A 12,242-nucleotide genomic window follows, 5' to 3' on the forward strand; every position below is an offset into this window, starting at 1 on the left:
AAATAATCTGCTGCATTGAGAGCTTCCTCTCAATGAGAAGAAGTCCCTTCTGAAATGTGTCCCTTGGGACGCCTGTGCACCGGCGGGTCCACAGCCCCATCAGACAAGCTCCTAAGGCGTCTGGATAGCAACGTGGCATTTGATCTCAAAATGGCAGCTGGGAGATGGTAACACTTCTTCTCTAATTGGGATAGTATGCTTTTAAAATAAATAGGTATTTCAAATGCTCTTAATTAGACTTTCAGCCAAAGTGCTTTCTGTTTGAAGTTTGCTGATTACTTCAGGCAAAGTTGGGCCCTGCTGCACCTGACACCTGCTATACTTCAGAAGAAGGCTCCCAGAGAGGTGAACACAGGAATTAAGATGGAGCCTGCGGCTGAAGAGACGAAGCAGGGTTGGGACGGGGTGGGGGGCAGAGAGGATGGAGCACCTCTTGCCCCGAAAGCCATGGAAATGACTCCCCAGGCCCTAGAGCAAAACCGCCCTTGGAATTACTTGAGTGGTATTTTCCACATCATTGTTTCTGTTCAACAAGCATCATGAAGACTGAAGAAGAGACGAGGTGGCAGCCAGCGCTAGGGATGACTCCCTCTCCGGTGACCTGCACCTCGGCACAGCTCCCCACAGAGGTCCCTGTGCCCTTCCCAAGCACGGCGCTATGAGTTAGGGCCCCGGGCAGCCCTGGCTGTGTGCTGGGGAAGGCGCTCCGCAGAATCCTGGCTCCAAGACCCTGCCCAGGCCTCTGGCAATGGGAGGTCAGGCCCAGCACATCTGCCTGACCCCTCAGTCCTGGGGCCAACAGGGAAAAGCTCAGGCTCTGTCAGAGTGTCTTAGGCTTCCTTGTTCTGTATTTCTGATGTAATCAGTAGTTATTTGATATGATCATTGTTCTGACCAAAACTAAACAACCAACCTTCCCCATAATCCAAGTTACTAGGCTCAGATGGATTACCCTCATGACGCTGGGGCTGTACTCCATTTCCCCCCAGAGATCCTGCGCACAGGATTTCTCCAACTGCAGGTCATTCCAGGGGCCAGCCCCTCTCAAGGGGAACCCCGTTGTTCGGAACACATGAATTGCTTATTTAATCAAAGCTCTAGAAGGCTTGATCCCAGGCTAGTGGGAGAGGATACGGGGGGCCCTGCCCAGGAGCCCTATTCCACCAGCCTTCCAGGGAGCTGCACACTCCCCCTGGGTGACTTCCTTGGGTCACATGTCACAAGGGGGCATTTTCTGCAGATGCCCACTGCCTAAAAGGTGCCCAGGCCCTCTCACAATATCACTCTGTTGGTTTAGTGTTTGCATTATTAATGTATGAAGTGGGCCCATCATTGTTGTGGGCAGTAAATTGCATGGGGACCAAGAGCGCCCAGTGTGGACTCAGAGACCTGGTTCAAGTCCTAGTTTCAACACTTACTAGCCTGTGACCTTGGGCAAGTCATTGACTCACCTTCATCTGGAAAAGGCACTGCACTCAGGACTGTTGTGAGGATGAGGAGACGTGCACATAAAGCAGTGCACAGAGATAGTTCAGCCACTGGTAGCTGTTTTCATCACCAACCGTTACTGCTGGGATGAGTTAGTCGTGGTTCTAGAAAGCTCCGAGTAGGACCCTGAGGAGCTGGGACATAGGGGGTGAATTTAGGTTGGGGTGTGGGGTGGAAAAGGTCAGAGGATGAGGCAGCAGCCGGGAGGGTTGGGTGCCAGGTGCTGACAGCCGGAAGCAAGCACACAGGAGGGGGGAGACTGGCCCCAGAGAGGAGGGGCGTCCCAAGAAAGCTGCACTGACCGCAAAACTCCCCTCCTTTCACCTTCCCAAGGGTTCTGGATGGCTTGTTGTTCAGCTGGGCGTGGGCTTCCCAGACCAGGTCAGCCTGTATTACCTTCCCTGTCTGCTTGCAGGCTCCACTTTGTACCCACCTAGAGCTACTTGCTGCACGTGCCGCTGGGTGATTTCTTCCTTCAGGCGACCTGTCAAAGACACAAAGGAAACCACTGGTGAGTCTCCAGTGGGCTGGAGGAAGACGTGGCCTCGGAAGCAGGTGGCGAGCTAAAAAAATTAGGTAGAGTATGAAAGACCAAGCAAGCCTAGCCCTGCAGGCCCTGGATGTGTGGAACAAGAGGCTGCAAAGGCTGGGGACCTGGCATGTCAATATAAGCACACATTTCACCTTTGGACTCACTATCTGTGGGTTCAGGTATCTTAGTATGTCACTCATAATCTTTGCTAGGGCTACAGTCTCTTAAACAGTTCTATGTGTCTATTATTAATGAAGGGGGAGGCAGGATTTGAACTTTTAATAATTTATAGGATCCCTTTTAAATCCACTTCTTTCTTTCAAGCTATAAGAAACTGTGTAAAAAAATATGGTGGTTTTAGTTGATGATAACCTTAATATGAACACAACAGTTGATCATTTGGTAGGAAACACATCTAATTCCACGTTGCATCAATAAAGGTCTAGTGTGTAGATCAAGGGAGGTGAGAACACCGCTGTACTCTGCAGTGGTCAGACCACAGTTGGTTATCTGTTCTAGGAGTTACTTTTTGTAAGGAACATTAGTAAAATAGAAAATACTTAGAAGATGGTAACTGGGATGGTGAGGGCTCGGAAGCCACGCCATGTGAGAAATGGTTAAGGTGACTGGAGACGTTTAGACAGGAAAAAAAAAAAATATTTGGAGTTATGGAGACAATGGCTGTCTTTAAAAATCTAAACATTGTTATATGGATGAGAGAACAGACTTATTTTTGTCCTACTGCTGAGGGTAAAAGTCAAGTCGAATGAAGGCAGACTTGGGGCTCAATATGAGGAAGAAACAGCTCACAATGAGGATTGTCTCCACGTGGATTAAGTTGTCTCAAAATGGACTAAATCTCCTGGCAGAGCAGTGAGCCCCTTCCTGAAAATGCTCAAGCAGAAGCTGGGCAGCCATCTGTTGGGCTGTTAGGTGGAGAATTCCTGCCCTGGGTAGGAGCTGGGACCAAATGACCTCCAGGCTTCCTCCATCTCTGAAACTCCGTGATGCCGTGCTTGAGGCATGGCTGTAACAGCAGCCCTGGGCTTTGTTTATGTCCAAGCGTTCAGCACACTTGTTAAAACGTCAGCGCTGTCTGTATTGCACGTCCCATTTGGGAGATGTGATCAGGCCACTGGGGGATTCTGAGAAAGCCTGGGAACTTCATTGCTTCCTTTCCTCATATACAGTACATTCTATGCCTCAAAGGCTACACCTGAACTGAGTTTCCAATGAAGCAGTCACAGGAGACCTTGTCACTCCCCAAAAGTTCTAGGGCACTCCTAGAATATTATGATTGAGAGGGATGGCAGAGGTCATTCAGTTTAATTTCCCTCACAATTTAGGAGTCCCCTCTACAGAATGAAATGGTCATTTCACCTCTGACTTATATGTACCCAGGCTGTTCCACTGGTTAAATTGTATGTAAGGAATTGCTGATGTGCTACTGACACCTGATTCCTTGGAATTTTCCTATTTGGACCTGGTGTGTTCTCTGGAACAGCACAGAAAAAGGATCCTCTCTCATGGGCAGTGAGACCCCTTTACACATCTGAGGGTGCTATGGTTTCTCCACTTAGATGTGTCCTCTCTGGGTTAAACATCCCCAGTTCTTTCAGCTCCACCTCAGAGGCCACTGTCTCCTGGTGTGTCACTGTGCAAGTCTGCTCTGCCTTCCACATGTCCCCCTTGGAGAGGACTAAGCACAGAGGGAGCCAAGGACTGGGTGGAAGCAATCATTGCACCCTAATTCCAAGCGGGGGCGAGTGAGAACTTAGGGAACGTGTTGGAAGGGGGTGAGGAGGTGGAAACCTAGCCCAAGGATGAGTATTGGATGAGCCTGGGGCCACCAGGACCTGAAACCCAGCCCAGCCACGGCCAGAGGTGGGCTCTCTTCCCCACTCTTCCCCACGTGACCCTACTGTCTGCACCAGCAGAGTCAACAAGTTGGGGGCACAGGGGTGGTGCTGGGCTGAGCCTCCAGTCTGCCTCAAACATTGTTGACTTGATTTTTAAAGAAGCACGGCACACACAGTCTTCAAATAAAAGGAGACAGTGCTGTGGCGAATGCAGTGGCCCATTTAGACACCTCTCTCGCTTTCGAGGAGGTCATCGAGGGCTTTCTCACGCCCACAGTATGGAGCACCAATGCTGCTGTGGCGCCTGGCTGGTTTCCTGGGTATCTGGCGCAGGTGCCACGAGCCTCTAACGTGCCTGGGTACCACCCTCCTAATGAGACTGGACAGTGGCCTGCTCCTTTAGAGCCCACACGGGCTGCCTGCCCCCCTGGAAACTACCTCCCCGACAGCAAGCCTCCCCGCCAAAGTGTGTCCTCCCCAGGGAGGCTGGCCTCCCTGACCATGCGCCTCCCCAGCTATGTGCCTCCCATAGGTGCTCAGCCTAGTATGTTGTGGCTTCCCCTGTTCCTACCGGAGTGACCAGGCTCCCCTTCCCAAGCCCTGGGGAGGCTATTTTGGAAGAACAGGGTGAAGCATTCTCCACAGATCCAGCCTGGGAAATACTGCTCATGAAAATAAAGAGGGGGGTTTTGCCACCAGGACTGAGAGTTCTATACACTCCACAAACATAGATACCTATTCCCAGAACAGTGAGCCATCCCTAGGGGTCGTGAGGTGGGTCGTTAGAAAGCCGCATATTGATGAAGGTAGGTGGAAAATCTGTTCAGTGATGCTCAATTTTGGCCAATTGGCTAACATCTCCCACCACATGGCATTTTTTGTTTTTGAGATCTTCCCAAACAAGCTTCTAAAAATAGCCTTATGGCTGATACCTAATTGCATTTTCCAACAGAGCCATTCTTCATGTGAAGGTAACAGTCTCTGTAATCGGCTGGATCTTGCAGCTCCATAGGTCTTGGCAAAAGAAGGAGTTGAGGGGGATTGCAGAATTCACTCAGCATGCGGCTCGCTGTCATTAGCACGGTGATAAATTTGCTACTTTTGGCCTGGGTTCCTGGACACATCCCTGTCCCGAGGTATGGAAAAGAGATGAGACGGAAACAGAGAACTCCCAGTCCGAGGCAGGAGATGGTCTGGGAGGAAAGCCGGGGAGGAGAGGAGAGCTCTGCTTGTAGGAGAATGGTGGTAATTAGTAATTTTGCCTCCCGTAACTTACAACAGTACATGCTGGAAACACCTTCTCTTGCTTTTGGATTCATTACTTGACAAGAGTGGAGGTGGCAGCAAGGGGTGCAGGGGTACACTGAGCTCCAGAGGAGAGGCGTGACCTTTAAAAACACCTGCGTGCAAGGTATGCACCAACTGGTAGTGCATATGAGAGGTATTATCATCATGCAGAAGCAAAACTCATTTCTTTACAGTGATGCTCAGTTTTCTGGATAAAACAATTTTCCTCAAGCTTCACACTTTATTTTGCACGCATGTGAGTTTGAAATCGTTCACCAAGTGAAAGCTGTTTAGCTGGTCCAGAGCAGAGCCCTTCACTTATTCTCCCTTGGTACAGCTGTTGCAAGCTGTTTGTGCAGCTTCCACGATGCGGTGCCTTATTGAGGATGTTGATGTTACTGTCAAGCAATACCTATTTATTGCTCCTCCACCCTATGTTAAGCACTATGTTCTAAGTGCTATGGAACCTACAAACTAATAGAAGACTCCATCCTAGTTCAAGAAAGTTAGCATGATATGGGGGATGGCAAACAGGTGGCCTGCATGCTCTTCCTTTAAAAAGCTGAACCCACGGTTGACCTTGCCCTTCCATCGTGGATGGTTTGCTTTCCTGCTGAGCCTGAGTTTGGCTCTTCAACCCAGTACTTTGGGCAGCGATAACCAGTCACTTGGAGTTGGGCTTGAGATGAAGCAGACCTCTTTGCCGTTTTGATTATACTAGAAAGTAATTACAGATGTGTAGGTAGAGAGAGTTAAGTTCAAATCCCAGCTCTGCTACTTCCTAGTAGGGCAGGTTACTGAACATCTCTAAGCCTCAATTTTAGCATTTGAAAAATAGGAATAAAAAAAGAATAAAAAAAAAAAAAAAAGAAAAAGAAAAAAGAAAAATAGGAATAATAATATAACTGTGATAATACCTGCTTTACTGTATCTCAAGACTCGTGGGTGGATCAAGAGATAACGTACCAGCATCTGTGACACATGACACTAGCTTTAGGCATCAAGGTACTTACGGACCTATTGGAAGGATACTATGTTCATAAGATGACAGGCCCTGAAGGGCAAAGGGCTAAATGTCGATCAATGGTAGAGGGAAGTTCAGAGGAGGAAAAGGTGGGTTAGTGGCATTAGGAAAGGCAACATTACTAAAGGTGAGACTTGAGTGGGTTCCGAAAAGAGCAGTGGGTTAAGGGGGCTGTTGGGAAAGGCCCAGAGAGCTGGGCCCTGAAAATCAGGCACATTCATCTCCTCCTTGTTAATAAATATTTCCAGTCACAGAGAGCTGTTGGAGCAAGATGGTGGAGGAGGCCAGGTATACATTGGTTTGGGGCAGGGGTTGGAAGGAGGGCTTGAATGGGGGAGTAAGGCTGGGGGGAGACCGAGTTCTAATCATACTAGAGTCCAGGATCCTGGGTAATAATTACCAAGGGCTTTGGACCCAGGTAAAAATCTCTTCTTCTATTTGACTATACTACTATTGTATCCTGGGAAAATCAAATGAAAATAAACTTCAGTAGCAGGATTGGGGTGTGGGGAGAACACACAGCATGTTTCCTGCCTGAGGGGCCTCTTTGAAAGGGAAGGTCTAGTTAGTGGTTCTGAATTTGGAGCATCGATTGTGGCTATGACATAGAAACCAGTTTCCCTGTGCTCTAAATAGAGGATTGTGATTCCCAAAGGCTGGATTCCCTAAGCTGTTTGTAAGGCTATTTGTAAAAAGAATGGGCCTAGCATAAATTAAGCGTGCAATCCTTAGATGAAATTTCCAAGAAACGAGTACATAAATCATTTGAAGCCTTAAAATCAGGCACATTCATCTCCTCCTTGCTAATAAATATTTCATCAGGCTTTATCTAAACTTGTTTGTGTAATTTGAGAATCTATTGAGGCAAGAACCACCTCTTCCCACCATAGCAATGGCGAGTAAAATTAAAAAAGAGAATATCGAGAAGACTTTGCCGGGTTAGATTACAAGACGTATTTCTGAAGACCAGGAGCAGGACAGAGATGCAAAATGGAAAGTGGAGCTTAAGCCTTCAGCCTCGGGGCTCTGGTCCAGAGGCAGGAAGGAGGTTGAAAGTGCAAGACATGGCTGGAAGCTGCAGGGTGAGGATAGCCTCCCCACCACCCAGCCTGTGAGTGAAAGGGGACGGAGGAAAACAAGTGCTGCCTGATGTCGCCTGGGGCTTGGGTCACGCCCACTGCAAGCCCAAGGTGGAAGAAAGGGCAAACTCAGCCTCTCTGCTTGCTAAGCCGAGCTGCCCACTGACTCTGACCAGGTCGGCCACAGCCCTGTCCCAATACTGCCGGGAGCAGTTGCTCCAAATTGTCCTTCTTAGAGCTGCTTCTGTACTGGGGGCCTGGAGGGTCTGTCAGACAGAGAGGGATGAGCACAAAGGCACAGGGAGGAAGAGAAAGAAATGAAATGGTTTTCATTAAAAACGAACCTGCCCACCAAAACGCTAAAATATATGAATAAATCTAATGCTAGGGCTTCCCTGGTGGCGCAGTGGTTGAGAATCTGCCTGCCAATGCAGGGGTCACGGGTTCGAGCCCTGGTCTGGGAAGATCCCACATGCCGCGGAGCAACTGGGCCCGTGAGCCACAACTACTGAGCCTGCGCATCTGGAGCCTGTGCTCCACAACAAGAGAGGCCGCGACGGTGAGAGGCCCACGCACCGCGATGAAGAGTGGCCCCCGCTCGCCGCAACTAGAGAAAGCCCTCGCACAGAAACGAAGACCCAACACAGCCAAAAATAAATAAATTAATTAATTAATAAAAAAAAAATTTAATGCTAAAAAAAGATAGCAAAACCAGTAGTTGGGACCTGAATTTGTTATAGATGAAAAAGTAGTTTTCTGGACAGGCAGAAAAAGACATTTATTGATGCAGAAGCACAGAGGGCTGAATTAGCCATACTCTTCAGTTTACTGCACACCATCCTTGTCAGTCTGGGCAAAGCCGCGTGCGCGCGTGTGTGTGAGTGCCAGTGTGTGTGCATTTTTATCCCCGTGCCTCATGCCCCACCCCTATTCCTGTGCCCCGCTTCTTCTAACAGGCACACATTCTAACTGGTTTGATGCATACCCTTTTATTGTATGTACTCTTACATCTGCGTTATAAGTTTTCTGTGCAATTTGTAAGCTACGGAAGTAATATGGTGCTACAGAGCTCATTCTGTTTCCTACTTGTTTATCAGCACTGTGTTTCTGACATCTACCAGTTTTGCTGTATGTGCGTCTAGTTCTCAGTTTATAACTGCTACATACATTCCATACTGTGTACCCCCAAATTTTACTTCCCTTTCCTGAGGCTGGAACAACTAGATCGCCCCCCATTCCCACTAACAGAAATAGCGCTGTGATGGCCATCCTCGAACACGCAGTCTGGTTAAGTCTGTGAGAAAACTCCTTTGTTGGGTCTCAGCAGATCGATATGTTGAATTTGAGGTGCTGTTCTCCATCAAGACCGTGCCAGTCTACACTCCCAAGACAGACTTCAAAATAAGCATGTTGAGAATACTCAAAGAGATGAATGCAGGCATAAGCTTTCTTTGAAAGGAATAAGAAATCATGCAGCAAATAGGTACAAATGAAATAAGAATAGGTGGATAGGAAAGAAATTTTGAAATGAAAAATAGAATCACTGAAACAAACAAACAAAAAGATAGAAGGAATAAGGGACTAAACCCCAGACTGGACATATTTTAAGGGTGAATTAGTGAACTGGAAGCTAATATAGAAAAACTCATCCCAAACACAGCACAGAAAGCAAGAGGTAAAAGTGGAAAGAGCAGTTAAGAGTCATGGAGAAGAGACTGAGAGGTTTCATCATTTGCCTGATAAGAGTCCTAGAAGAAGGGAATGAGGCAATGGTGAAGAAGCAATATTTGAAGAGAGAGCAGTTGAGATTTTCCAGAATTGAAAAAACATAAGCCCTTGGATTGACAGTGCACTCTGAGCATTGAGCAGGGTAAATAAAAATAAATCTACCCCTGGACATATCATAGTGAAACTGTATAACGTCAGGGAAAAAGAGCCACTATTATCAGCTTCCAGGGGACCTGCAAAGACCAACTTAGACAACAGCCCCGGCCCCAGTGACAGCAATAGGTCCTGGAGACAATGGAGGGAAATAACTGTCAACCTGAATTTTATACACAGTCCAACTATCATTCATAGGTGAGGACACAATAAAGTCACTTCCCAGGCTTCCCTGGTGGTGCAGTGGTTAAGAATCCGCCTGCCAATGCAGGGGACACAGGTTTGTGCCCTGGTCCGGGAAGATCTCACATGCTGCGGAGCAACTAAGCCCGTGTGCCACAACTACTGAGCCTGTGCTCTAGAGCCCGCGAGCCACAACTACTGAGCCTGCATGCCACAACTACTGAAGCCCGCGCACCTAGAGCCCCTGCTCCGCAACAAGAGAAGCCACCGCGATGAGAAGCCCGCACACCACAATGAAGAGTAGCCCCTGCTCGCTGCAACTAGAGAAAGCCCGCACACAGCGACAAAGACCCAACACAGCCAAAAATAAATAAATAAAATAAATAAATTTATTTTTAAAATAAGTCATTTCCCATCATAAGAGGACTAAGCTTTCACCACCACTCCCCCGCCCCCATCTCCGAAAGGACTCACTGAGAGGCAGCCAAGCAAGAGAGCATGGACTTTGGAGCCAGGCTCCCTGGTCAGCAGACTAGCCGGGCCACTTGCTGGGCAAATTCGGGTAAGTTATGAATGTCAGTGTGCCTCAGTTTCCTCATCTGCAAAACAGGGATAATGACAGCATCTGTTGAGAGGACCGAATTAGGTCACATACGTAAAGTGCTTGGAAGAGTGCATGGCGTGTAATAAGAACTATACAAGTGTAAATCATTATTATGATGATCAGCAAGAAGAAAAACACAGAGAAATATGGAGGATAAAGAAACAATGATGAACATAAAAAAGTAGAGTGCTTAAGTAAAAATATTTAAGTAGCTACCATAAACACCCTGTGTGTGTGTGTGTGCATGTATGTGTGAAAACTAAAACTTTAAGCAGTAATAACACTGGAGCTAAGGTGAGAGACTGTCCAACGGGGAGTTAAAACAAGCTACAGCCCTGGATGTGGGTGGAGGAGGATGGATTTGGAATAACTACAGACATTGTTACACTTACTTTTTAACTCTAGAAGAATAGAAATATGTACTAGAGCAGCCAAATCAATAGAGAATCAAAAAAAAATTTAGGGGAGAGGATTGCAGAGAGGGAATGCCAGCATTTTAACAATTCAACACAGCAGGAAAGGAGAAAAAAGGAAGCAAAGAAGACAGTGGGGAAAAAAAAGGGCATAAATAATCCTGTTTGGTCAAACAATGGCAAGAGCCTTCCATATATGTGTATGTGTTTAATTGTGTGTGTGTGTGTGTGAGCACACGCGCACCCACATACACGCTTATATGAGTGTGGAGGTGATGTGAATGGGAATCTACAAAGCTGTTACAATGGGTTAGCTGCGGATGGAAGTGGTGTGGTGGATGAAATGGGTAAGGAGGTGAGAGCCAAGCAAGATGAAAACAAAATCACACATCAATAAGTGTGTATGATTTATGGTTTATGTAAAAGTATATTTGTGTATATTTATCAAAAGAAATGAAAATTTAAAGACCCACTGCAATATGCTTTCCGGAGAGGGAAATGTGATGCTACTGTAGCATGCTGAAAATCGTGCTCGGGCACCTGCCACATGTGCGATGACTGAAAATACTCACAACCTGAGCCTCAATGATAGGCTGGGGGCGATGGGGAGTGTTTCAGTTTATTTGGCAGACCTCTGTTTTTGCTCAGGAACATGACTGAGAAGGGGGGAGGATGGAGGATGGAGAGTCACAGGGAGCCCAGAACAGCAGCAGCAACCCAAGAGCTTTCCACTGGCCTGGGCTGGGGGAGGCATGTGGGACGTCTCCAGCCCTCCCTAGGCGCAGAAGAAGACAAGTCCTTCCTGGGTTCCCTAGAGACAAAGGTCCAGTGACAGAGCACAGAGTGGGAGACCAGAAATGGTCTAAATGCTGGGCAAATGTTTTTAAGCCTTCTCATTCCAAAATGTTATTTCAGTTCTCCAGAATTCAAGCTTCTTCTTCCATTTAATATCATATTTGGTACCATTATTAAGTCACACAGAGAGGAAAACGCAGCTTATTCTGAAAATATCAATAATTTTAAGAAAAACGTATTGTAACTTGCTTTGATTCCCCTCATGGGGCTTTTCACCAGGACACCCCATCACCTTGGTCCTCCCTTGTAGAAGAGGATGTGCCCTGTAATTGATGAGCATTTCAGCTCATCCCTTTGAAACTCTGGTTTCAGACAGCAGTCTGGGCTACTTTCTTATCACTAGGATGGTATATGATGATCGTATTTTGGAGGACGCTCTCCTTTATAAAATATGACCAAATTATACGATGTCTGGGAGACCCAATTCTTTTCCTATGGGATATTCATTCTGGTTACCCAAGTAATCATAATAATCATACAAGATTAGCACATTCTGTCTGAAGCTTAGGCATTTGGCTATTGTATACGCTTAATTAAGCTAAGGAGCTTATTGATATCACTATTCCAGTATGTGATAATATTCCATAAACATATTCAGAGAATTAAGTAAATAAGTGCATTTGTTAAAAGCTCAAACAAATGTGCAAGTAGGTAAGCATAAGGAAAATTTTCAGCTCAGCAACCAGCATGAATTGTTAAATACTAAACATCTCAGGGAGCTGAGGATTCATGATTGTGTTGGCATCCATTCAAAAGATGTTACTTTAGATGTTTGGAAGTTCTTATCTCAGCAAGGGAGCAATATAACTAGCTTCCAAGACCTGCCCTGGAGGAGTAGGTGTACATCACAATCCTTCTATCCATCTGAAGACATGGCTCTGGTTGCCAGGGATGCTATTTGGGGCGAGGGGAGGGCCCGTGCAGCATGGCCTCTGACCTCCATCCCTGCAGCCCCAGGGGTAGCACAGGACACTCTCAGAGGTGCCTGGGCACATTCAAGGCTCCCCTGCTCCAGGACGGGGGCGCAGGTATATTCC

General features: G+C 47.0%; 1 protein-coding gene across 1 annotated transcript in view; it reads right to left on the reverse strand.

Annotated features, from left to right (window-relative positions):
• The window catches only part of KIF6 (kinesin family member 6), a 399,235-nt gene that overhangs the window by 40,714 nt on the left and 346,279 nt on the right, over positions 1-12,242 (reverse strand). The window contains exon 16 of the mRNA XM_068557688.1: positions 1,922-1,972. Within this exon, the coding sequence (XP_068413789.1) occupies positions 1,922-1,972 (51 nt within the window). The remainder of the gene's footprint in view (positions 1-1,921; positions 1,973-12,242) is intronic.

The sequence above is a fragment of the Eschrichtius robustus genome, chromosome 12 (assembly GCF_028021215.1).
Source record: "Eschrichtius robustus isolate mEscRob2 chromosome 12, mEscRob2.pri, whole genome shotgun sequence".
NCBI lineage: Eukaryota > Metazoa > Chordata > Mammalia > Artiodactyla > Eschrichtiidae > Eschrichtius > Eschrichtius robustus.